A 23,798-nucleotide genomic window follows, 5' to 3' on the forward strand; every position below is an offset into this window, starting at 1 on the left:
TTTATAAGTGTGACAGAGTCGATTTTTGATCTAGCCAAGGGAGCAAGAGGATGGGATGAGATGCCTCCAAGAACAGGCAAAAGAAAATTATGTTTTTTTTTCTTAAATATTATTATTTTTCTCTTTTTATCAATAATTATCTTTTTTTTTGTTCCTATATATATTGAGAAAAGGGAGTGTTGTTTAGGCGATGACTGACGTTGATGGGTGATCACATTTCTAGGTTTAATGAGTAGTCTAATAATTATTAAGTATATTAGCCGATTGATTCATAAAAATAATGCAATGAAGTATAAAGTAGTACTGTGTGTTTATTGTCCAATCTTCACGATGAATATAACGAGCATTATTACTTATTAAAGAAAAGAAACGTAAAAAAAATCTAACGCTGTTTGAGACATTACGTTGCGCGAATTTCGTGGGTTCTCATTATTTTTCTTCTCCAATTATCGATGAAAGGAAAGGGATGAAGATTGATGATTTTGCGGAGCCCTCGCTTGCCAAACAAATGGACACAATGCGATGAGCGTTGTCCTCGTGGAACTGCTTAACCGGAAATTGATAATCTCGGCTAGCAATATATTAGTTTTTTTTTTGTTTCACCCCGAGGATATCCAGCTCTCGTCATTGATCGACTGGCGTCTGTGTTTTTTTCAAGTAGTGTCAAAATAATTTAACAAATTTGTTTCATTTGTTTTCCTAGCTTTGGTTATGTAGCAATGACGAATGGAGGCAAATTGTAATCGCGATTTTATCGCCAGGGGAATACCCAAAGACCCGCCCACGATCAGAAATTTGAGAGGAGTTTAACAAATTATTAATGCAGACGTGCATATATTTGGCTTCGTCACTGACACCCTCGCAGAGATGGAAATTAAACAAAATAATGAAGAAATAAAGAGTTGGAATGAACGAATTCATCGACTCGTTTTAGTTTATTATCACGAATTTAATATTACTGAAAAATGAATGGGAGAAAAATTGAATAAATAAATTACTTCGTAGGTAGAATAAATTCCATCATATTGATGAACCGTTTGATGTTTCACTCGTGGACAGAATCGTGTGGAGGGATATACGAAATGCTGATATGGCCTCCTAGGGGAATGTGCATAGAAACTATTTGATCATTCGTCATTAAACGTTAATTGCGGAGAGGGATGTGGAGAAAATCAATCGCCTTCAATGGTCAATATCTCAAGATATTTAGTCAAACTTCGAAATGAGATAAAATTCATTGAAATCGTATCGTTGGGTCAGCAGATTGAGGATTAAAGATTGGTTTTGCCCGAGCTCCCCTGATAACTCACGTGATCGTGGACGGAGGTTTTTGCTTTCTGAATAAAAGGAATAGAAAAAATAAAAGGAACACAATAATAAAGAATCGTTGTTGCTTTACATGTTTATTCGCTTTAGGTAATACTAGTAATGGTGACAGAGCGCCGCTGCATCAAATAATTGCTGCCAATCAACCACTTTGTACGAATACTTTGCAAAACGTGAAAAAAAAACTGAAATTATATTATATAAGAAAGATATTTATGGACTGGTGAAACGATCGGTTTATTCAATATACTTCGTTTGAATATATTATTTTCTTGGACTAATTGAACAATTTCATCGCAGAATAATAACTCTCTTTAATCAGTATATCACATGATTTTATTCGTATGAACAATGGAATAATGTGCATCAATGTCTTCCTGTACTCACTGAATATTTATCCCTCTCACGGTTTTTCATCGTTAAATATTCCCATTCGTTTATTCACGGTTTCTGGATTTTTCTTTGTCCACTCAGGCAAATTACTTACCCACATGTGTCAAGTCTGGGCTATACTATTGTTTTTTCACATTTAGCATTCTCGTTTAAATGTTCACTTGGTATTTTTCACTGATTAATAATTAACTATTACTGGCAATTATGTGAGGGAAAAGTGTCAACTAATGAAAATGAATAAATAAGGAACGAAGAATAACGAAGAATGAACGTGCAGAAAAATAACGCACACGAGTTTTAAATTGGCACGACGAAGAGATAAAATATTGACGGTTGCCTTCAGGCCTTCATCCTATTTTAGGCATAGCATATTTTTCTAATATATACCGCAATATCGGACTTGCGTGGCAAGATTGATCGTACGATCGCTAACACGAAAAACAAAACTGAAGAAAATCAGGAAAAAAAAAATGGTAAAATGATGTGAAAAATAATATGATTAAAAATACGAGTGCAACTAAAGCAAAGTTATGAATGAGATCATTGAATGAGATCATTGATGAGGAGAGAATGAATGCGTGTGAATGAATATGGAAAGAGGGACAATGGTAAATATATAGAAGAAGAAAAACCGATGAACACTAGTAACAATATTTATGAGGAATAAACAATGGACAAAAAAAAACAAATCGATGGATTTATCAGTCGCGCTTATGCTCGGCTGAGAAAACTACAAATAAGGACGTAACGATGCTTGTAATTATTTGAAAAAACAAAATGATATTAGTACGTTTAAGCGATTAAATGAAACCCATAAAAAAACAATTAACGACATTTCATATATTATCCTTCGGGAAGGGAACGAGTGAAGTGAAGAAAACTGCTTTAGTACCTAGGTTTTTTTTCGTATTAGGTAAATGAATTTTTTAGACTAGACTAGGATATCAACATTGAAAATCCCTAGAGCCTTTTCACTCTTCATACATTCTTCGTCTTCACAAAGTTCTTAACGATAAAGAAACAACATCCATAATTATAGTTGACCATATTTATGTATATTTAAAAAAGAAAAGAAGAAAGAGAAAATATATAAATCCACTCATCCTCGAGAGGAGAGAGAAAAAAAAATCAATGGATAAAAATAAGAAAACGAGTCACACATATCTGCATTCAGCATTTTTATTCGTTTCGTAACAAAATTGCTACAGTAACCGATATTATTTTTTATCCATGTAATAACAAATTATTAACTATTTATTAATTTGCCAATGTCATCGTGGAGTATCTCATTTCGTTAATTCTTTCAATTGTCACTTGAATAGTCAGAAAGTAAACTCTCTTTGAAGCCGATAAAATAGATTTTAAGTGCACTTTTTCGCTGGCAAGTCAGGAAGATAATATCGAGTCAAATAATTATAAATCAGCATTAATTAAACAGTGAACAACTGCATTGTCTACCCAACGAAAGAGACACAGTTCATAGCTTTTCCTAAAGAAATTTCATTCTTCAAACTTGGAACATAGTATTATCATTTAATCTTGTTCATTTCTTGACTAGTACTCGTTTTTAATGTTTCGACGTGGGTTATTAGCAGACGGCGCAGCCGTCAGATATTTCTGAAGCGTTTTTACACTGGAGTGGACCTGCAACTGTTGATCGATCTTCGTCGGACTCTGCACTGGCAATGGTGGAGTTGATGCTGGTGTCAGAATACCAAGATCATTATCACACTCGATCTCCGTTTCTGTCAGCATCGAGCGATCGGACTTTATATACCCGTGATCCTCGATTGCAGCTATCTTGGCTTTTGGAATTTTAATGACAACGGTTTCGGTATTCTCACCATCATTACCCATTTTCGTTCCTTTTGTTGAAGCCATCGATGACTTCAATTGCAGAGCTGTACAACCGTTGTGCAGGATTGATGCATGGTTCTTTAAACCATACGGAGTTTTGTAGCTTTTTCCACATGAACATTTGAAGGCTTTACGAATCCTATTAAACAGTTCTCTCATATAAAACATTAAACAGAAAGACTGGCGGACGTTTTTTGAGCATTTCGTTTGTTTGGGGGGTGAAATTGAGTAATTAAGGGCATTCAATGCGATATTTAATCACATTATATCTCTACCAATAACCTAAGTTTTCTTTCTCTACAAGTAGAGGTGTAGAAACAATTTACATACTTGCCATCATTTTTGTGTCCATTCTTGGAGTGATATTTAATTCCATTGATATTTTTGTATCTCTTTTTACATCCAGGTACCGGACAAGCGAACGGCTTGTCGGAATTATTATTCTGAGCTGTCACACTCTGACTGATTACCCTGGGAATTAATAAGCGTATAGTGATTTTGCCCTATCACCATTTTGTACTCTTCCTAAAGAGATAAGCTTTTTTTTTTCTTTTTCCTCAAATGCGCCTCATGTACCTGCTGCCATAGCGTAGTATGTAGTCAGATGAAAACTCCTCCGATGTCGTCCACGAGTCGTTGCTGTCCTCCGGTTCACTGACAAGATCCTCGCCTTCTTCAGCTTCGCTCCCTGTAATGAGAAGTGTCAGCCGGAGACCAAACAATTCTCATTTACATTTTTTTGGCTCCCAAACGAGAGCTTTGAAATTGTTTAAACTTTAGTTTTCAATTTTTTTAGTTAGTCAACTAGATGTGGCGGAAAAAAATATTTCATCTTTCATCTCAAATGAAAATTCTCAGAAAATGCTATAAAAATGGAATTATTCGTGGGGAGTTGGGGCGAGGAAAACAAAAAGGGTGGAAATTCGGAATTTCGGTCAACAATAATTATACTCAGTTATGATAAACGTAATTATCCACATTGTCATTGTTGTACCTGTTGGAGTAACATTTTTGTTGCGATTCGTAGTGGTAACTGTGGTTTGATTAGATCGACCTTGATTGATTGGTTTTAGCAACTCTTGCCTTGTAGCGTCCGTCAAGAAACGAAGGGCATAGCTGAGAGGTATACATGCAGGCTGCTGCTGCTCGGATTGCTCCACCACCAGTGGATCGTAATCTGTAGATGATCAAAAAAACTAATATGGTAAGGAGCATTCTGATAGATTCATTAGAGAGACGAGAAAATATTCTCGTAAAAAAGACATGTAAAAGAATTATCTCAATGACATTCAATGTCAACTGAATGATCGCGGTTCACTCAAAAATGCAAATGTTTTTGTTTTAAAGCAATGGAATTATTGAAGCGAATCGAAAAAATTCATTTTTGAAGTTCTCCAATAGGTAAGACTATCTGAAAAATTCATTACTTTAAAATCAAAGCAACTGAGGTTGAAGAGAAAAATAGTCGATAAATTCACTTTGGGATTTTCTTGTAAATAAGACAGGCTTACAATAAATTAACTTAGTGTAATGAAATTGCAATGAGTCTGAAGAATCAATTGTTTTTCTGTTTGGAGCGAATGAAGAATCGAAATTGTTGGAGGTAGGTACAAAAAAGGATCTTCTATATCTTTTTCAGAATAAATTAGACCCCGCTAAAGATACATTCAGTGATTTATAAAAATTACGTATACATTTCAACTATAACTTCTTAAATTAAAAGAATACAATAATTGAGAGCCATTCAAATAAATAGACATACTACTGTCTACTCATGCAAAACGACTAAATAAAATTCTCAAAACGTCCTGCAATCAAATGCAATTTTAAAAATTCCCAAATTGAAGGGACCAAAGTTCAAACGTCAAAATACATCTAGACCCTAAATTTACACTTCTTCAATTCCAACGAAAAAATAAGTTGCCATCAACCTTGAAATACGCAAATAAAAGATAAATGCCCAATGTCTAAAAAGCCCCAAAGCCGAAAAGCTGTCATCTCCTTAAACTAAAAAATTTTTCTCAATTAAAAAATCATTCAAATGCCACGGAGCCTTGGGCCCAGATAACCTCCCGAAATTCTCAACAGGAAATCAAGTCACCCATAACCTCAACCCCCAAAAGGCACTCAAAAAATTCCCAAAAAGCCCCACCCCACAAAATAAAAATCCACCCATTACCGATATGTGTCTCTTCAATGTGTTGAATTAAATGTCCCAAACTCTTGAATGTCAATCCACAACTGTTAAATTTACAGACGTTGAGCATAAATACGGCCATATCAGTTCTCTCACTGAACGATATAACCGGAGTCAAAAGTGAATCTGAAATTCTTCCCAAAAAATGAAAACTCTCCCTGAAATTCTCTCAGAGGTGATTGAAAAATTATTCACAAATAAATTCCTTGGTTTGATAAAACTCATTTGTCACCGAAACAAAATCGAAACGTCAAATGACAGAATTCAGTTGGTGAATTGAGCACAAGTTGATGGAGGAAAAATACGCTCGGCTAAATTCGGTTGGTCGATAAAGGGATACGGTTGTTGGTAAGTGGTGATTGGGGGATTGAACGAAAAGATTCAAGTTCCGTTCTGTGGCGACTCAACGATAGGCTGGAGGTCCGCCCCTCCGTTCACTCCTTCATACACCAATTCAACATTCCAAAGGCCGGGTCTCCTCACCTCTTCCTCGACACTGCTCTTTGGTAAGTCCATAGCGCCCTGCTGTCCTGGCAAGTGAGTAAAATAATAACTTCCCAAATCATTAAACAACATCACCAGGACAAATAGCCAAACGTGTACATTCCCATCATTTAATTAATCCTCATTACCTTCTGGGGTGTCATTAATTTCGTTTTAAATGAAATAGAGTACTTGGTGCGGCGTTAAACGGAAACGGCGAGATCACGGGGGGGAAATTCGGCCATTTTATGGTGTTGCCGACAATTGGCACGTTCTCGTTCTCTCCAAAAGCCTCCAATTTTGTGAATATCATGACGACTCAACCCAAAGTCACCCTCTCAAATCATTTTTTCACTCAATAATCTGTCACCGCTCGCCCCCCAGCAATTCATTTTTTTTGTGTTACGTAACCAGTCGGGTTGAGGAACCATCGGATTCAGTGGCCATTGAGATATCAACGTTGTCTCATGTACCGTCGATAGATTTCTCACATAAAATTCTTTCCCACTACTGAAAAACTGACATTCCCGTATCCTTGGATTTTCCAGATATTCGAGTCGTCAGACATCACCAACAATCAACGTCAAAATGTTCGCCTGCACTCGATTTATTGCCCCAATCGCCAGGTCGGCTGTAAGTTCTCGAAATTCATCCATTTTCTTGTTGTCGGCAAAGCACGGAGGTTTTTCAATTACATAATCTTGACTTTATCATTCATGATATTCACGTGGTGGATTGGTTTTACAGATCGTTGCGAGTAGCAAAACTTACTTGCGTCCTCTCAGCAGTGCTGTGATCAATCAGAGCCAGAGTCTCCAGGAGAGCCAAAGGCAGACTCCAGTTTGTTTGGTGAGTTTATGCACATGAGGACAATTGCATAATGAGACGAATGTTATATAATAAGAGCCGTCTTTCTCTGATCAATGAAAATTATTTTTACCCTTGATATTCACCTATCTCTGATCATATTTAAAGTAGTGTCAACGTTATTTTTATCCTCATTATGGAACTTTTCTGACTTCAGTCGCCAGTTATCCGCAACTTCCAGACCTCAGCCATTAGTCGTGACATTGACTCGGCTGCCAAATTCATTGGGGCTGGTGCTGCCACAGTCGGAGTCGCTGGATCTGGTGAGTTTATCGAATCCTTGGATTATTCAAAATCTATCGAGTGGTCATTCGCTCTCATTCTTTAATGTCCAAATTCCCACTTATGCAACCATTACATAACCTATCCGCCTAATAATCCAGTGGTTCCTCGTCCATCCCAAAATTCCAGGCATTGGCATTGGTCTGGTCTTTGGATCACTCATAATGGGATACGCCCGCAATCCATCCCTCAAGAATCAAGTGTTCACTTATGCCATCCTTGGATTCGCCCTCTCCGAAGCAATGGGACTCTTTTGCCTCATGATTGCCTTCCTTTTATTGTTTGCCATGTAATTGTGTTCTGTCTTTCCTGAGTTATCTACGACGTTCGTCCTTTCCTCCAAGTTAGCTACTATTATCCATTATTCCTTGAATTTAGGAGGGAAGTTGGAAGTTTTGAGAAATCGATTTCGTTTGACATTTATCGATTTAGGGTTGGGTTTAACCCATAATCAAGAGACATGGTACTACCCTTCGCAACTTCCCTCCCAACTTATCCTTAAAGATCAATTCATTTTGAATGATTAAAATGAGGGATTGATTACTGATAGTTTGTTTGACTTCTCAGGTGCTGGAATTGGATCCGTATTCGGCTCACTGATCATCGGTTATGCCAGGAATCCATCTCTGAAGCAACAGCTTTTCTCATACGCCATTCTGGGCTTTGCCCTGTCCGAGGCCATGGGTCTCTTCTGTCTTATGATGGCTTTCTTGCTCCTGTTCGCCTTCTAAGCCGTTGAAACAACATCCTCCATAACGAATTACCGATAGTTTTAGTGCGTCACTGCCAAGGCAGCGTCCATTCTCGCTTGAAACAATAGTAAGAATGCTGCTGTCTCTGGTCCACGGGAGCCCATGAAATCATTAAGGATGCAGTTACGAATTATCAACACGATAAATAAGGAATAATAGTCAATGAATAAATCCACTTGGCAAGATTGGTTCGATCGGGGCTCGCGACGGTGCAGCTCATCTGTTATTTCTTTTCATTTAACGCATTAAGGACATCAAAACGAGGCTGTAACACACTGAATTTAATAAATGACAAAAAATAATATCGATGCCACGACAGTTCTATGATTTTATTCTAAATCATAAGGAAAACCGTCACGTTCACCGTTCTAACCACTTGGGGCCTCCGAGCTCGTAATTATTTCATGGCCTACCGAATGAAAAATCATGTAGCGTTACTCACAATTGTTATTCAAGTATAAGAAGAAATTGAACAAGAAATGAATTTCATTGTATTGAAAGAATCGAGAATAGAAGGTTACTGAAAATTGTTCATAAGAATATCGATTTTCAAACAGCCTCATTACAATTGCTATCAATTATTACCAATTGGATACGTACGTTCCCCAGAGTAATCGGAATAATGTTATTGTCCTGATGAATCTGCACCAGCTCACGCATCATACGTCTTATCAATTGTTTGAAGGATTTTTTAGATCATTGAAATGAACTTTTTTTTTGCTGCTCTGTTACTCGAAGCGACTCATCATTGTTAAAAACCTCTCGTGTGCGCACGATTGTTCTCTACGGTAACTCTTTGCGAGGAATCTGTACAGTGATTATCGAATAAACATTCATGTCGTGAGATTAATATTATTTTGTGGGAATAATTCATTGAATTTATCATAATCTTCCATACTCCAAAGAAAATTGTAACAATTGAAAGATAAAAATAGAAACACTCGTGAAGACTCCATCAGTCGATAACTCCATAAATTTATTACGATAATAATTTTTACAGTCAGTTCATGAATAAATCCATCGTTCAATATTTCTCCACGTTAAAAGTCTTTACGCAAAATGAAATTCACGAATGAATTACGACGTCAAATTAACCCCGTGGTTGAGAGGTTCGCCGATGCTATTGGACGGTAATCCATTGAGCTGCTGAAGAAGTCCCTCTCTCTCCCTCAAACAACCCCAGGCCTTTTCCTGCTCTTTCCTCGTCAGTGGTGTTTTCCTCTGCTTGGAAGTTATGAGTTTCTTGTAGTGCTCCACGACCTCATTATCAGCAACACTGATTTTACGTTTGAGTGCCTGTCTCTTGCTCTCCTCCTGAGCCAGATTCAGAAGTCTCTTCAATTGGGCTACATTATGACTAGATAATGCCATGAGGTCCTGCTGGCATCTCTTGATCTCCGCAAGAATTTCATCGTCCTCTTGATTTTTCCTATTGACGTCAGGCTCGAGGATTCCCTGCTCGACCAACTCTTTGTGCATCCTCAGCTCCAGATTCATGGAATTCTGAATGGAGAGATCTCGCAGGACAGGAGGATCTCCGTCCCTGAACAACTTGTTATCGCTATTATTATTAGCGACATAAACATTCTCCTCGAGCAGAGCCGAGACTAGTCTCTGGGTGAGGGGTCCAGCCATGCCATTGACTTTTTTATCAGCCTTCGAGAGGAGCCCTGAGACGTCAGATCGTCCCTTTTTCTTCTCCCTGTTGGGGTTTGCTGCGTCCTCCTCTTGGAGGAGATCGTTGTGTGCCCAAAGATAACTGTAATGCCTCCCCAACGGAGGAATCTTCTTGAAGTCCCCAGCATCCGAATGAGAAGCAATCAGCTCCTCCAACAGTTTGATATCGTCAGGCATGATGTCAGAGCAGTAGGGATCCACCGACGCCCAGAATTTATTGGTCGTGTCATTTTTCGGTAGCAGAAGCTTTGGTATATCCGTTTTTGAGCCCTCGATTCTCACGATCTCGTGGGGATTAGGAACTATTTGATTGGAAGAGCTTCCAGTGGATTTGGCCTTGAACAATTTTGCTGGCAAGGGTGACTGGGTTTTGACATTGAGGTCCTTCGTCCTGGACTTCTCTTCGCGGATTTTCTTGTCGAAGGGCGACAGACCTTTACCACTCTTTGACCGCTTGTCTCTTCGCTCCTCCGCCGAGGAAAGACAGGAGATCTCCTCCTGGAGCATTCGATTCCTCACAACTACAGATGACAAGAGTGTTTCAAGCTCCAGCTGCAGGATGTCCAAGTCCTCCATTCCCACACCCTCGTCCACTGGCCGTTGTAGGATACTCGTGTACCTCGGTAAGAGTTTGCTATTGTCACATACTTTTATCACTTGTAGGGCTGATGCCATCTCTGGAGAATCTGCACTCGTGTCCGAACCCTGCACTGGGGTTTGCACTTTGCTCGCACTGTCACGAACTTTTATTGGCGTTTTTTTAGTGTTCAGTTTACCTTTCCCCGACATTGTTTACGGTAAAATTGATTTGACACTTAATTCACAATAATTCAGGGATGTTTTGCACCACTGAGGTTATGCTGTGGTTACTATGGTGATGCTCGGGCCCTTGTACTTTTTTTTAATCAATTTTTTATGGACTTTTATGCAGTTGTCATTATTGAGCACTTTTCAGGATTGTTTAATAATGCATTATTGCATTTTTCGAACTTTTTGTTGGATTATTCCGAAAATTAGCGCACTACTCTGCTAATATGGCGGATGTTGGGGGTCGAGTACGTCAAAGGTAAAAGTTGCTTCCCGCGCATTTGCGAGTGGATTTCAAAACCACTGACGGAGTGAAAGATTTTTTTTTGTTGAGACACTTTTCAGGTAATAGGTTAAAAGGAGTTGTTTAAATCAAAAGAAAAATCACGATAAATTTGAAATAAATAAATTGATGAATACGAGTTATATAAATACAGTGTCTTTTATTTGGGTTCATGGATTATTTACAATCAAGTCGCCAACGTTTTCCCTGGAAAATTTATTAAGATTTGGTCATTTGTGATCCCTGCTCTTGTGTCCAATGAAGTGGACGTCATTTTGGTGATCGAGTGCGCGATTGTACGCGGAAAAAAAGCGTTTGCCGTGTTCGAAAGTTGCGATCATGATGGCACAGGCAGGAGCTACTTTGACTAAGCGAGGGATTAATCCAGTGTAAAGGCCACGGATTCCGTTCTGTTTGTAAATTCGCTTGATCGTACCGAAGGTCTTGCCACTGCGCTCTGGCTTGCCTGCAAAGAATTGTGTGTTATATATCGCAGATGAATGGATAATTTCTTGATTAATATGATTGTTAAAATGAATTCTACTCTTATAATAACTACTCTATTCATTTCTCGATTCAATCAGTGTATGAAAATATTCTCAAGAATTGGGATGAATTATCCTTTTCCATTAATGCACTTTCAAATACATCTGGATTCGTTTAGAAAAGGGGAGATACATCTATTTGTAATTACTGTTATAAATTTCACGTTCACCCATTTCAATTTGTCGATGTGTTTTAACTACGTCGAATGGAAGAGTTATCAATGCAGCAACCTGAAATCACATGAAAATAAATTAACGGTTAATCATCTGCTCCTTGAGATTTTATTTTATTCTTCCAGGTATTTAATCAACTTACAGAACCAGCTGTAGCACCTGCAGCGAGATTAAAGGTGAATGTGTGCTGGGTTGAGGGAAACCATCTTTTTATCGTTTCATAATTGAACCAGTAAATAGCACTGAAAGGTACGTCTCGAAGTAGAGTGGTACTGAGGCCCATCCAGAGTCCTGATACTCCGCTGTATTTAATTACAGTTCTCAAGGCCTCTCCCATTTCTGCATTTTCACATGAATGTTACTACCAACCCGAGCAATGAGAGTCATGAATAGTAGCATTGAAGTATCACCTGCATAACTAAGCCTTTGTGATTGCATTTTAGTTCTGATTAGTTCCAGAGGACTGACCAAAGTTGCTGCCCACACACGTGCTGTTGCTCCAGCTACGATGGGGATCCAAGCTGGTTGCTCATGTGAATCATCTTTCGTTTTGAATTTGTTGTTGTAATTGTCCTGGATTAGAAGTACGAGCGTTTGAACATTTGCTATTGAAAATTCTACATAATTTTCAAATTGTGATAATTATGGTGATTCACCTTTAGATACAATCGCAATTGCTCGTAAGAAACGAAATAAACTATAGTGGCAGGTACAGCAAGCACAAGAGTGGGACTAAGTCCACTCCAGAGTGAAAAAATCCCCTCGCTCCGTCCAATCTTTACGAAAGCGTCCTAAAAATCAATTCAAATATAAAAAATTCCCAAAACTCTCCTTTAAAAAAATGATAATAATCAAATTTGTAATCCTATCTCCAGTAGTTGCTCGGAAATATCTCCAGAACTGAGAGAGATAGAGAAATTACTATAATAATCTTTTTCGAAGTTCTCAATCAAGCTTATAAAAAATATTCTGATAAAAATTTAGTTGTCCCTTTATCTTGAAGATTTCATAAAAATTCATCGGAGAGGTGAATCGACTCGTTTTATTACGTGACTACAGAAATAATCTGTTGAATTACCAAAGTCCCATTGAATTTTCCATTCTCCCTCATCCAATTCGGCAATTTTCCATTGCATGAACACAAGTGATCCATCAACCCATTACAGTACAAAAAGCATTTGTTGGAGAGCATTGCCTTTTGCTGAGCTTGCAGTCTGGTTTTGACAACATCCAGAGGTGTAACTACGTAAAAATAAAGAGGATAGTTGTAGAATTGCATCAGAATTGTGCCGCATGGAGTAGACCAAAAGCATTTCAATGAGTATCCATTAACACACCCATGAGAGATGTTATCAGTGCTCCAGAACACGATGCAATCATCTGCTGATAAGGCTTGATGCGATATCTCGGATCATCCAGATCAATTTCACTGAAATTCTTATTCAAACTCGACATTTTCTAGGTTAGGCGACAACGTGAACGCTTTTCTTTTCGATTGCACTGTCAGTAATCTTTGATTTCACTCAGTTTCGTAACAGAATTGATGAGCACAGTCACAGAATATGTTCTCCTTCATCATAAGATCAATTGTCACGTTGAAAAACGTAATTCACCATTCATTAAAATTTTTCTTAGCCTCTAAGAACCGATAACAACGCGTTCATGACTATGAGATGCGCATGACTGATTTGAATGTGGAGAGACGGTTTGATGATGATGATGAAATTAATTTTGTGGCACTGACTATGTTGTCTTGCGGCCGTAAATATGGTTTGAGAATGGGATAGATAATCTTTGGTATTTTATTTGATGTTTCATTCACCCTTGTGTTTTAATCTTATCACTTCTATTGATTTTTCTGGAATGATCTCGAATTTGCTTTTCCACTCTGAGCAAATGATACTCAATTATCTCAAAAATTTCTAATTTTCAAATTTCAGTGAGTACCCCTTCGATTTTGATGTTCCCCTGATACTTTTTCAAAAATTTCGCCTATACCTTAGTCAATCCTCTCTGCGCGTACCCACAGAGGGTGAACATAAAAGTTCTCTTTTTTCCAGTCCATGTTTTTTTTTAGTAAAGCATATAGTTGTGTATCTAACAGGTTTCAACATGTATTAGCCGGTTCTCTATCGATTTACGATTAGTCGTGTGGAACATATCGGGTATTAGTCACGGTGTTTAATTATCGACGACAAATCAAACTTCTGTGGAATATATTGAGTGAGCTAGAGCCTGAACGTTATCCAAAATGCCCCCCAAGGCAGATCAGGTTAGAATTTCAAGTTTATCATTAGCAAAAAAATCTATAATAATTAAAATGATGATTAAATTTGATGCATACCAGAAAAGGAAATGGTGTGCCAAACAAAAACTCAAAATTGATTGTCAATATCGTAGTTTCATTTTAAATCTTTAGTCTTCGTTATAATTGGTGATAGGAACGCACCGTGTTCGTGATCAATGTTGTCAGTGAAAATGGATCTGATGACAAGTATCTGATGAATGCTAAGGAAATGACGAAGAATATGATAGAGAAAAAGGTACCTGTATTTTTGTAATACATAAAAAATGCCTGTTTCAGTATTTGTTTTCACAGTGCTATTTCTAGATTTTCACTAAACCGAGACACGAAGCAGGAATCATTCTTATGGGTGTCAAGGATGATGATAGTGATTTTCGAATCTGCAATCATCAGGAGATTCAGTCGGTATCTTGGGATATGGTGAAGGCGGTTTCAGAGATCGAAGGTAGTGAGGGTGTTTTTACGAAATGGTTGTCGGGATTGAAGAGTGCTTTGAAAATCATCAACACGGCATACGGGTACTTTTTCACGAGTACTGGAATTATTTCATTATTCGAGCGAACGGAATTTAATATTATGATTTGGTATTTTTTTTCTCAGGCGATTGATAAAATGCAAGATTGTGCTCATCTCGAATTTCCCTGCAGATCCATCTCAGAACTTTAACAATTTCGACAAACTTGTTGAGCACTTTGTAGATTCTGAGATGACGTTTGTGTGCTGGTAATTATTCTAATCCAATTCAGTATCATTGACAGATTTAGCTGTCTTAAGACAGTCGGATTGAATAGTCATTGAAAATGTTTCTCTGTTCTTTCAGTGGCCCGAAGAATTTGCAAGATAAACCTCCTGAAAATCTCAATAAAAATGAACAGAAGATTTTGGAGTTTTGTAGAGCAGTACTTACATATTTTAATTATTTTTCAATTGTTGATTAACATAACGAGCATTAACAAATCACGTAGTGCTTACATTTTATTTGAATTCACAGGTGAATGGATTTTACTGTCCGTTCGACTACATCCTTCCTGAATCGAGGTTCTACGAAACCGGTTGTACGAGGTTTTGTCCATGGATGTGTAATTTGGAAGTACATAGCATAAAGATTCCAATCAGGGTAGCTGTCAGGGTAAGATAATTTCCTAGCAAATGTAAAGGTCGTAGGTTTTAGATTATCCCCAGGGGTTAAGGCGGATTTTTTTTCTTTTAACCGTATCACATTTTTTCTTTGCATTTTTTGTGTACTGAATGATTCTGAAGAACTGAATCATTCCGATATTTCAGGCCTCTAGAACCAACACGAAGGCAATGTGGTCTCTGGTGTCAGTAGAGACTGCAGACGGAGAGAAAAGAGCAGCTCCGGTTCCAATAACTCAAACAAAAGAACTGGTGGACCGATACAAAACCGTGCATGAGAAGCAAGACACAGTCAAGGGTTACATGTGTGGAAATAAATTCATTCCTGTTACACGTGTGTATAAATCGGCCCCTGTAATCTAAACGAACGGTCATTCTGACAAACTGTAATTGTAATTCTGTAATTGTTTCGATAATTCAGAAGAGGATGAGGCAGGCATGGAACTTGGTCATGAGGCTAAATCCTTCAAGCTGTATGGAGTTGCCAAGGCTGAAACCGTCTCAATCATCCACAGAACTGGCCCCTCAACTTGGCTCGTTATGCCTGAAAACGTATAAATTTATTTGGATAAAATATTTTATGATCATTCAGTATACCACAATATACCTTCCATCAATTCCTTAAATTCAATGATTAATCTGTAAATTACTTTTTAGGGATTTGAAGAGCCTTTCTTCTATTTCCTTCAGGCTATGAAAAATTCAAATCTCGTCGGTTTCGCGAGGAGAAATTATCGCGATGGGGGTAAATCTCCAATGATGAATTTGTTGATTCCATGCACAGACGATCCTGAACTTCCCTGGGTAATATTACAGTTGAATCCCGTTACAGTCACAGTATAAGGTCGCGGCAAATAAAAAAAAAATCATATTATTTAATCGGATTTTTTTTAGTGCTTCCTAATGTACCAGCTGATATTTGCGGAAGAAGAGCACAAAGTCGATCCAGTATCATTGAACTCTGTAATAGAGGGATTATCTAAAGAGGAGAAAGACACAGTTGACGAACTCATCGATTTGATGTTCGTCGAAGGTGAAGAAGAAGGCACGTCGAAAAATATTGTTCCAGCACCTGAACGTCAACACCTCTGGAACGTAAAGGCATTTCGAGCTCTACATCCAGACGAGCCCCTTCCTCCTCCCAAAGACTATTTAATGGCTCTTCTGGAGCCTCCTGATTCCATCAACGCACAGGAAGTGAGATATTGCGTTGAGAGGATCAAGAAGTCATTCGAGCTGCAGCCTGAAGAAGTTATGTAAGTAATGAAAGTATTATTGGTATATTCTCTATACTTCTCTATTTTTCTAGGAAAACAAACCTGTAAAATTCTGTATGATTTTTTGTTGTTACAGGGAAGTGGCAGTAGCAGAGGGAAATAAAATTCCAGACACTCCTCCTAATGACGTGGTTGATAAAGAAGAGGAAAATGTGGATGAACGGGATATGCAGAATCTCGATGGAATGGTAGGTTTCATTTTATGTCACCTATGATTCGTACTAATGATTCTGTTGTGTCTATTACAGTTTGCTGAGTGATGAGTGTTAATACCGCATTTCGCAGAAAAGCTTGTGTACCTTACGTCAACTATTTTATAATCGTACAGAAAATATTTTTCTAAAAATGTAAGATGTTGTATTACTTAATTCGAATGTTCAAATACAGAAAAAAATTATTTTTCATAAATAATAATTGTTTATAAGTAATTTTCATTAGACATCGATTGATATGCGGAAATAAGTTTGATAAGCAAGAAAAATTGAGTTACATGTTTATTTATTTTTTTTATATCTTAACTATTGTATAAACAATATTATATAACAGATTTGCAATTTTTTTCGAAAGATTCGAAATATTCCGTATATTATACCAATTGCTCATTGATAACAGAGAAATCTAGTTTTTCATCCTGCGACGCTAGTGCTCCACTGTTTTACTAAAAACATGTGTCACAATTCACAAGTGGTGTAAATAAACAGTGTGTTGTTTTTATCGCAATATATCTACGAATGCTTACAAGAAACAGTTAAACGTCATCTGTAAAGATGAGTACGACAGGTAAGTACTTAAATATTTACGAATAAAAAAAGCAACCAGCAAATTTTCTTGAGAAAAAAAACTTAACCTCAAGAATCCATTCCTCATTCTTCTCAGAAATAGAAAAGAGTCTTCTGATGATAATCCTGGACGTGAATCCCGTCCAGCGAATTGTGAAACAAGAGGCGAAGATTCTTAGCCAATGTATAGAATCAGTAATAGTATTCGCAAATTCTCACCTGATGCAGGCATCCAGCAATGGTCTGGGGTTGATAGCCTGTCACGGCCAGGGGGCGAAATTCCTGTATCCAGAGCCTGAGAAATCAGTAGAAGTTCGACAATTTGATGGCCAATACGAGAAATTCACTCTGGTCGAACGAACAGTTCGTCAGACACTGCAGAGAGTAATTAATGATCTCATAAACACAAGGCCTCTCAATAGTGAGAGTCTGATTTCTGGTGCTCTCTCACTGGCACTTTGTTATATTGCGAGGCTGGAGAGGGAGAAAGTTCCTGGCGAAAAATTACATTCCAGGATTTTTGTTGTTACTGGGAGCAATGATTCTGCGACGCAGTACATGAATTATATGAATATTTTCTTCACAGCGCAGAAAATGGTGAATACGCATGGGAAATCGATCCAAAACTATTGATTTTTACTGATTTTACACTAAGAATCGTTTTGGCAATCTGTTTCATATATTCCAATATTTTTTTCTTTTTATCCCAAGGGTGTTATCCTCGATGTCTGCAGCCTAGATCAGGAATTAACTCTGTTGCAACAAGCTTGCGACATAACAGGAGGAAATTACTTGAAAATTCCCCAGTTAGCGGGTCTCCTCCAGTACCTATTGGTAATCTCTCGAAATTCCCGTTAGTTTTTCCAGCCGAAATAAATCCCCAGAATAATATCGTAATTATTAACCGTTCCAGTGGGTCTTTTTGCCTGATCCCGAGGTACGTGCCAAACTTGTTTTACCCCCACCTGTCAAAGTCGACTACAGGGCAGCATGTTTCTGTCATCACGAATTGATCGATATAGGATACGTCTGTTCGGTCTGTTTATCAAGTACGTTCAATACTTTTTCTCTCTACTTCGATAAAATACCGAAATAAACCATCAACTCACCCATAAATCTATTCTCTTGTCTCCACAGTTTTTTGCAAGTTCAGTCCCATCTGCACCACATGCCAGTAAGTGAAAAAGATCTATAAGTCTCACGTGTGTTCACTGAAAGGGAATGACTCACTTGTGTAAATATTTGTTGCAGCACTTTGTTCAAGATGCCAGCTCCGATACCAGTGAAAATGAAGAAGAAAAAAAAATTCGCGGAAATTCCATGATCTCTATCTCAATGTGTCCCTCCACTAGTGATGAAGTGGAGGTGACGGCAAAACATCGCTATTTATTATTTTGTAGAAGTACATTCCCATAAATACACAATTTTTTCTAATGAATTTTATACTGCTTATTAATGATATCGTCCATCGATTTTCACATTCACCAATTTCACTTATTCCCATCCCTTGCAGAATTTCCTTCTCAATTTTCCCCGATATGACACTCGTCATGCCTGAGATTGAAGAGAATGCATGCTCTATCGTGAAATCTCCAGAAAAAGTGATAATCCTCGCTGAGTACTTTTCCTGGGTTTTACGTTTTCCCACTACAACAGACTTCCGTTATAGTCACGTGCATGGGGCTGTAGGGGAAGCGAATTAAAAAAATCCCGCTATATGCAACTACCCCCACCCCGCGCTCGATGCGACAGCAAATTGTTTTTTTGGAAGGGATTTTTTGCATAACAAATTCGAATACCAGAGAAATTTATTTTTTCAGCATTATTTCTCACAGAATTAAATTCCTTTTCGGACGCAACAATGGAATATTTATATCTTGTAGCCCGGAGGTAATAGAATGGGGGAACCGAAAGATACGCGAAAAAACGAAATTGAGGAGAGGTGCGACAATAAAAGGATTTTACTCTACACAAAAAAAAAAGAATTGGAGAAAATTTAATGGATTTTCCATTTTCGTTCACTTTTAATCTAATCCCCCAAAACTGCGTAACTCGATAGGCCGCACAAAATCATATCTTACCCATCAATTTTCCCTGGGAAAAGCACCACCTGTATATCAGCGATTAGCTAATCACCATAACCGTCAAACTGAATATTCCATGGCAGCAGACCCACATGCCCGTATAGTACCTCATGCGTGATCCAGCATTGATAAAATCCTTTTACGCATACAACTGGTTTGAAATGCACCTCTGTACTAAAATGTATAACTTCCCTCACCCTTCCATCTACAACTCGCCCGATTGAGTATAATAGAGACAGGGTGTGTTTTGCGTGTTTCCCTATCTTGATTTAAACCTAACAAAACAGCAGTTGATAAAGAAAAAAAAATGAAGGCACAATGTTTAAGTAGGGCATAAGAAATAATGCTGGGATAATAAAAGCGCGAAGGAATAACACACGGGGGAATACGATGATAATTAATTAAGGCACACGTTAAGAGATTGACGTTGGGGGTTTCGTTGAGGCACATGCAACCGATGGAATAATGAATATATTCCCAATGATTCAGGGTCTTGGGGGAATTCAGTAATTTTTCATCGAATAAGGAGTGGAGATGTTGTTGGGGGATTCGAGAATGGATAATTGATGGAATGATCGGGTGAGAAGGTTTTATTTTATTAATTGGTTTGTGCACTGCTGTCATTTTGATTGATTTACTTTGATATTCTCGGGTTGAAGGATATAATAGAAGGATTGTGCTGTATTCGTTAAATTCGATTTATGTTGAACCTCGATTTACCGCATATCGAGATTTTTGTTCTGATGGTTAACTAGTAGTAGATGCTGTAATTGTCAATTATCTTTGAATTCAATGCAATATTGACAGGCTATGCGCCAGTATAACAAAAATAAACAGTTCAATTACGATCTTTTTGTCTGTAGCTTTTGATGTTTATAGAAATGTGAATTAAGGGAATACTCAAGGGTAGAGGTTTTTCTATTTTAATGGCTCAAGCATCCGGTAAAAGTGAAGAATATGAATATTGGTGGACAATTGAAAATTCCGATGAAAATAGACGGCGATTATTTGAGGTTTTAATCGATTGCAGTTATTTTTTATTTTTTCGCTCGGACATTCGTTCCGTTTTTTATCCCGCAACACGTGCGCTCGTCAAATGAGAAATACAAATATTGATAGACGATTCGAGAAAACAATAATGGAATAATTGGATGAGCATTCGGCTTCCACGAAATTCTCTTGTTCAATTTCATATTTCCGCATGTTAAACACCAGTTCTCTGTATGATTCGATGCTTCTCTTTGCAGAAAACTTAAAACTACATTAATTGGCAATTATTTTATAGATTCGGTGAAATACTGATACTCGAAGTTCTAAATACAATATGAAATAAGTAGTCCGGTTTTGCCATCCTTCGATTCTCATAAAAATGTAAATGCAGAGAAAACTGAGGAGTTGGAGCCCGGGGGCTTCATTTTTCTTCTCTGAAGTCGGATTATTTTGTGAGATGAAGAGTATGAACACTGGCAAGTGATTGGAGACGAAAAGCATTAATAGGATGAGTGTTTCTCCTTCATAAAACCGAGATCTTTCGACTCATTGAAATCCTCCTATGTATAAAATTCTATTCATTAAAAGAGTTCACCTTTGATTCGTTCCCCTTCTCGAGTATCTTTGAAGTTTATCAAACAAGAAATCCAAATACGGAGAGATGCCACGATGAGTCAATAACAGAGCAATGGAAAGGTGAGCAATCCTCCTTTATTGATTATTCCATCTAAACCTCGATTAATTGCTAATTATTCTTGAGTTCAATGTAAACATTAACATCTCAAAATGCAATATAAAAGAGGAACTCGAGTTCTGGATGTACTTTGATCCCTTGGCAAATGTAAATTGAGAGAAAAGCCGTAACACTATTGTTTCCAAGAAATTCAGCGAGTTGATGCCCCCAGGTCTTTCACTTGTCATCTCTCAAGTCTCATGTAACTTGTGTGTTTTAGAAAGGAGCAAAGTGGCAAGAGAGATCCAGGGTTAGAAGTAGAGGGGCTTTCACGTTTGTCGATGAAACTTTATTGTCCAAGTCAAGACATATATTGTGTGGGTAAAACTCAAGTGCCAACACGTATCCTTCTTCAGCTGTTGAGATGGAAGTAAATGGTTGGTTGAATGGAGGTGTGATTTAGTCAGTACTTGTAGACAACTTTACCCGGTCTCCATCGATTTTAGGGAGATAAAATAGTCCTGGGGGCTGAGATGAGGTTGAAGGTGGATGGAGAATAGGTGTGAAGAGACACCAGTGCAATCCAATAACGATCCCTGAAAGAGAGTGAACAGGAGAACTCGAGTTGAGAAATTTTTTTTTTCTTTCATTATTGGAATTTGAAATGTTTTCATGAATAAATATCATATCTGCTGGTGGTAGGAAACGTGCGGAGTAGAATCCGCTGTTTCTCCTCAGTTTTTTATTTCCTTTTTTTTTGGATCAAACCGCGAGAGGAGGAAGAGAAATGAATAAAAATGTGTGCGACCCCTCACGTTGTAAAGCAAAACGATGTGATCTTGAACATCAGGCGCATTGATCATCCCCTCAAGTAATTTTTATTCGTATTTACATAAGATATCCTCGGAAGTGGTGGGGGTAAATATATTGTAATATTTCATTTTGAATTTTTGCATCGATTGAAAGGCGGAGAGGATGAGGAAACATATATTCAGACTAGACTCTTAACTCAACGTGTAACGCTTGGTTAGCGATATTGCTTGCCAATATTTTCCTGCAGCGATTTATGGATCCAACATCTTCAGATATTTTAATGTAAGAAGATGAATGAAAGTTTACTGGTTATTAGTTTCAGCGCTATGCATATTGTTAGGAGTTAGGCTTGTAAGAAGGCTAACTTTGAGCCTCGGAAAATTGAATAATGCATTTAAAAATCGCTGGTCTTGAGGGTAAAACTAACTAAAGACGTTAGTGTTCCATTTTTTCCATCCTCTGAACTACTTCTTGCTGAGTCTCAAACAAAACACCGGGTTCCTGTTTCTCGTTAAAATTAATTGGCAGAGAATTGGCAAAGAATTGGCTTTCGGTGCTCTTTGACGTTGAAAAAAATGAACTGTAAAGGAATAAAAATCGAGGCAATTGTTGCAGCTCGTAAACTCATAAATGTGTGAGTGCGAAGGGGAGACTGCGTAGCTGATTTTCGTTGTTGGAAAGAATGAGCCGAAGTCTTGAGAGCGTTCGAGTGGAATACAAAGACTAAATTAGATGGGGATTCAATGCTTCAAGAGTCAACATCTCAGCAACTTTCTTCATCGAGACAATGAGCGTTTTCCAGAGATATCTTTGGAGTTTACTGCAACGAGATATTGTTCGGTAAACTCGGGGAAGATTGGAGAATTAATAATTGGCGTGAATTTTCCAGGTGGGAAAGAATGGAGATTGAATGGAGATGAAAATTTTCAATTGTGCATCATAAAAGTCTCGCGATATGCGTTGGGAGTCATGGAGCAATTGGATTGACTGTTGAATTCGAAATAGTATATTGGAAAAATCCTTTTCACCCTTGAAGATGATGGAGAATATCCACAAGGTGGGGGGATGCTGGGGAAACCACCTGAGGTGTCAAGAAAGGGGTTAAACTTGGGTGAAAACTTAAATGCATTTTGTTTCCAAGTTTCATGGTTTGCGGGCCGAGCTCTCGGAGGAAATACCTATGGGATACCGGGACTTGGGTCTCAGGACTCATTCTCGTTCACGAAACACGCACCACTGAGGCATCAAAAGTCTTTAATGTAACAGGCACATGTACGTATTAGAAGCCACATTGGCTCATTCCCAAGTGTTGAATTAAAATTCATGACGTGACGTTAATTCACTCGGTAAAATGAGACAATGGAAGTTTATTCTGGTATGAATTCGGGTGACCAGGAATTTTATATTTCACCTGGTGCTCCGTGGGGGTCGTTGGAATGCAGGCGAAGTACGCCTCGAGAGAAAAACTTTTCAAGTTATTCGGACTTGGGAGAAATTTCAATTATAACTCAGGTCTCTTTCATCCGGGATCATTTAGGATTTAGTAGTGTGAATTTGCTCTGCGGAAATTGGCGCACGGAGATGAGAAATATTCAGTAAAAATTACGGAACAATTTACGTAACTCTCAAAAGGGAATTGCGTAATTTTTACATTTTTTATCTGATTGAAGATTCTCTCTGCTCGATCATCAATAACTTCTGGATATTGAATTGCTGAAGGAATCATTTTACAGTCAGTCTGCAATATTCGGAGCATTATTTTCGTTTCAATAACGATTCTCCCTCGGTTAAGAAGATTTACGATGCGGTGAGAACTTGAAAGATGTGAAAGGGTCATTGAGGAGACGAGGGGCGTATCATTTTTTTCAATTCACCAAAATTGATTGAATCTGGGGGAAAAGTTTTTATCGGAAGAATGAAGGACCTCTGACAAAGCCCGGTGTGCAAATCGAAACCTTGTGTCATCGGGAAAAACTCTTCTTTTTTTAATGATTAATCGTATTTTCTGAAAGTGCAGAGAATTCTTAAGCTCGAGTTGATTCCATCGAGCTGTCTTCTAAAACTTTCATTAGAAGAAATTTTTATTTCCTTAGAAAT

At 37.9% G+C, this 23,798-nt stretch overlaps 6 protein-coding genes across 12 annotated transcripts; 3 read left to right on the forward strand and 3 right to left on the reverse strand.

Moving 5' to 3' along the window:
* Nucleotides 1-121: 121 nt before the first annotated feature.
* LOC105273416 (juxtaposed with another zinc finger protein 1) lies at nt 122-6,053 on the reverse strand. Its single transcript, XM_011315844.1, has 5 exons — nt 5,756-6,053; nt 4,571-4,753; nt 4,153-4,264; nt 3,907-4,047; nt 122-3,715 (listed from the first exon to the last, which is right to left on the reverse strand). Exons 1-5 carry the CDS (start codon nt 5,853-5,855, stop codon nt 3,274-3,276), a joined length of 978 nt encoding a protein of 325 aa, XP_011314146.1. The 5' UTR covers nt 5,856-6,053; the 3' UTR covers nt 122-3,273.
* A 135-nt stretch (nt 6,054-6,188) lies between these two features.
* On the forward strand, nt 6,189-8,866 carry ATPsynC (ATP synthase, subunit C). Of its 3 annotated transcripts, none has more exons than XM_011315876.1 (5): nt 6,189-6,279; nt 6,805-6,889; nt 7,004-7,105; nt 7,281-7,386; nt 7,973-8,866. In XM_011315876.1, exons 2-5 carry the CDS (start codon nt 6,845-6,847, stop codon nt 8,134-8,136), a joined length of 417 nt encoding a protein of 138 aa, XP_011314178.1. In that variant the 5' UTR covers nt 6,189-6,279; nt 6,805-6,844; the 3' UTR covers nt 8,137-8,866. The 3 variants fall into 3 exon arrangements, with proteins under 3 accessions (XP_011314178.1, XP_011314170.1, XP_011314186.1); XM_011315868.1 differs by having other exon boundaries at nt 6,209-6,310; XM_011315884.1 differs by lacking the exon at nt 6,189-6,279 and adding an exon at nt 6,623-6,725.
* Ada3 (transcriptional adaptor 3) lies at nt 8,789-10,901 on the reverse strand. The gene has a single exon (XM_011315856.1). It carries the CDS (start codon nt 10,621-10,623, stop codon nt 9,235-9,237), a length of 1,389 nt encoding a protein of 462 aa, XP_011314158.1. The 5' UTR covers nt 10,624-10,901; the 3' UTR covers nt 8,789-9,234.
* A 163-nt stretch (nt 10,902-11,064) lies between these two features.
* Nucleotides 11,065-13,106, reverse strand: LOC105273449 (solute carrier family 25 member 40). 2 transcript variants are annotated; one of them, XM_011315905.1, is made up of 7 exons: nt 12,981-13,106; nt 12,722-12,885; nt 12,300-12,434; nt 12,054-12,216; nt 11,786-11,982; nt 11,640-11,700; nt 11,065-11,390 (listed from the first exon to the last, which is right to left on the reverse strand). In XM_011315905.1, exons 1-7 carry the CDS (start codon nt 13,096-13,098, stop codon nt 11,155-11,157), a joined length of 1,074 nt encoding a protein of 357 aa, XP_011314207.1. In that variant the 5' UTR covers nt 13,099-13,106; the 3' UTR covers nt 11,065-11,154. The 2 variants fall into 2 exon arrangements, with proteins under 2 accessions (XP_011314207.1, XP_011314199.1); XM_011315897.1 differs by having other exon boundaries at nt 11,619-11,700.
* A 255-nt stretch (nt 13,107-13,361) lies between these two features.
* Nucleotides 13,362-16,776, forward strand: LOC105273463 (X-ray repair cross-complementing protein 5). Of its 4 annotated transcripts, none has more exons than XM_011315932.1 (13): nt 13,362-13,440; nt 13,748-13,915; nt 14,085-14,186; nt 14,255-14,466; nt 14,549-14,671; nt 14,769-14,847; nt 14,940-15,077; nt 15,233-15,419; nt 15,507-15,637; nt 15,743-15,889; nt 15,980-16,341; nt 16,439-16,550; nt 16,611-16,776. In XM_011315932.1, the coding sequence occupies exons 2-13, from the start codon at nt 13,895-13,897 to the stop codon at nt 16,620-16,622; spliced, it is 1,626 nt and encodes a 541-aa protein (XP_011314234.1). In that variant the 5' UTR covers nt 13,362-13,440; nt 13,748-13,894; the 3' UTR covers nt 16,623-16,776. The 4 variants fall into 4 exon arrangements, with proteins under 4 accessions (XP_011314234.1, XP_011314227.1, XP_011314243.1 ...); XM_011315925.1 differs by lacking the exon at nt 13,362-13,440 and adding an exon at nt 13,494-13,582; XM_011315941.1 differs by lacking the exon at nt 13,362-13,440 and having other exon boundaries at nt 13,596-13,915; nt 14,063-14,186.
* A 201-nt stretch (nt 16,777-16,977) lies between these two features.
* Tfb4 (transcription factor B4) lies at nt 16,978-18,579 on the forward strand. Its single transcript, XM_011315952.1, has 6 exons — nt 16,978-17,142; nt 17,239-17,738; nt 17,853-17,975; nt 18,055-18,190; nt 18,279-18,315; nt 18,393-18,579. Exons 1-6 carry the CDS (start codon nt 17,130-17,132, stop codon nt 18,463-18,465), a joined length of 882 nt encoding a protein of 293 aa, XP_011314254.1. The 5' UTR covers nt 16,978-17,129; the 3' UTR covers nt 18,466-18,579.
* The last annotated feature ends 5,219 nt before the right edge of the window (nt 18,580-23,798 follow it).

This window comes from Fopius arisanus, unplaced genomic scaffold, assembly GCF_000806365.1.
Source record: "Fopius arisanus strain USDA-PBARC FA_bdor unplaced genomic scaffold, ASM80636v1 scaffold00001, whole genome shotgun sequence".
Classification (NCBI taxonomy): domain Eukaryota; kingdom Metazoa; phylum Arthropoda; class Insecta; order Hymenoptera; family Braconidae; genus Fopius; species Fopius arisanus.

What these genes read in the sequence shown, in the direction of transcription:
- LOC105273416 (XM_011315844.1), bottom strand. Translation starts at nt 5,855, where the DNA reads ATGGCCGTATTTATGCTCAACGTCTGTAAATTTAACAGTTGTGGATTG. An exon ending in CATTGAAGAGACACATATCG is followed by an intron (nt 4,754 to 5,755) that starts GTAATGGGTGGA and finishes GATCATCTACAG; the next exon opens with ATTACGATCCACTGGTGGTG. An exon ending in CAAAAATGTTACTCCAACAG is followed by an intron (nt 4,265 to 4,570) that starts GTACAACAATGA and finishes TTCTCATTACAG; the next exon opens with GGAGCGAAGCTGAAGAAGGC.
- ATPsynC (XM_011315876.1), top strand. Translation starts at nt 6,845, where the DNA reads ATGTTCGCCTGCACTCGATTTATTGCCCCAATCGCCAGGTCGGCT. An exon ending in CCCCAATCGCCAGGTCGGCT is followed by an intron (nt 6,890 to 7,003) that starts GTAAGTTCTCGA and finishes TTGGTTTTACAG; the next exon opens with ATCGTTGCGAGTAGCAAAAC. An exon ending in GGCAGACTCCAGTTTGTTTG is followed by an intron (nt 7,106 to 7,280) that starts GTGAGTTTATGC and finishes TTCTGACTTCAG; the next exon opens with TCGCCAGTTATCCGCAACTT.
- Ada3 (XM_011315856.1), bottom strand. Translation starts at nt 10,623, where the DNA reads ATGTCGGGGAAAGGTAAACTGAACACTAAAAAAACGCCAATAAAAGTT.
- LOC105273449 (XM_011315897.1), bottom strand. Translation starts at nt 13,098, where the DNA reads ATGTCGAGTTTGAATAAGAATTTCAGTGAAATTGATCTGGATGATCCG. An exon ending in AATTGCGATTGTATCTAAAG is followed by an intron (nt 12,217 to 12,299) that starts GTGAATCACCAT and finishes CTTCTAATCCAG; the next exon opens with GACAATTACAACAACAAATT. An exon ending in CAGGTGCTACAGCTGGTTCT is followed by an intron (nt 11,701 to 11,785) that starts GTAAGTTGATTA and finishes ATGTGATTTCAG; the next exon opens with GTTGCTGCATTGATAACTCT.
- LOC105273463 (XM_011315932.1), top strand. Translation starts at nt 13,895, where the DNA reads ATGCCCCCCAAGGCAGATCAG. An exon ending in TGCCCCCCAAGGCAGATCAG is followed by an intron (nt 13,916 to 14,084) that starts GTTAGAATTTCA and finishes AATTGGTGATAG; the next exon opens with GAACGCACCGTGTTCGTGAT. An exon ending in TTTTGGAGTTTTGTAGAGCA is followed by an intron (nt 14,848 to 14,939) that starts GTACTTACATAT and finishes TTGAATTCACAG; the next exon opens with GTGAATGGATTTTACTGTCC.
- Tfb4 (XM_011315952.1), top strand. An exon ending in GTCTCCTCCAGTACCTATTG is followed by an intron (nt 17,976 to 18,054) that starts GTAATCTCTCGA and finishes TAACCGTTCCAG; the next exon opens with TGGGTCTTTTTGCCTGATCC. An exon ending in CTGTTCGGTCTGTTTATCAA is followed by an intron (nt 18,191 to 18,278) that starts GTACGTTCAATA and finishes TTGTCTCCACAG; the next exon opens with TTTTTTGCAAGTTCAGTCCC.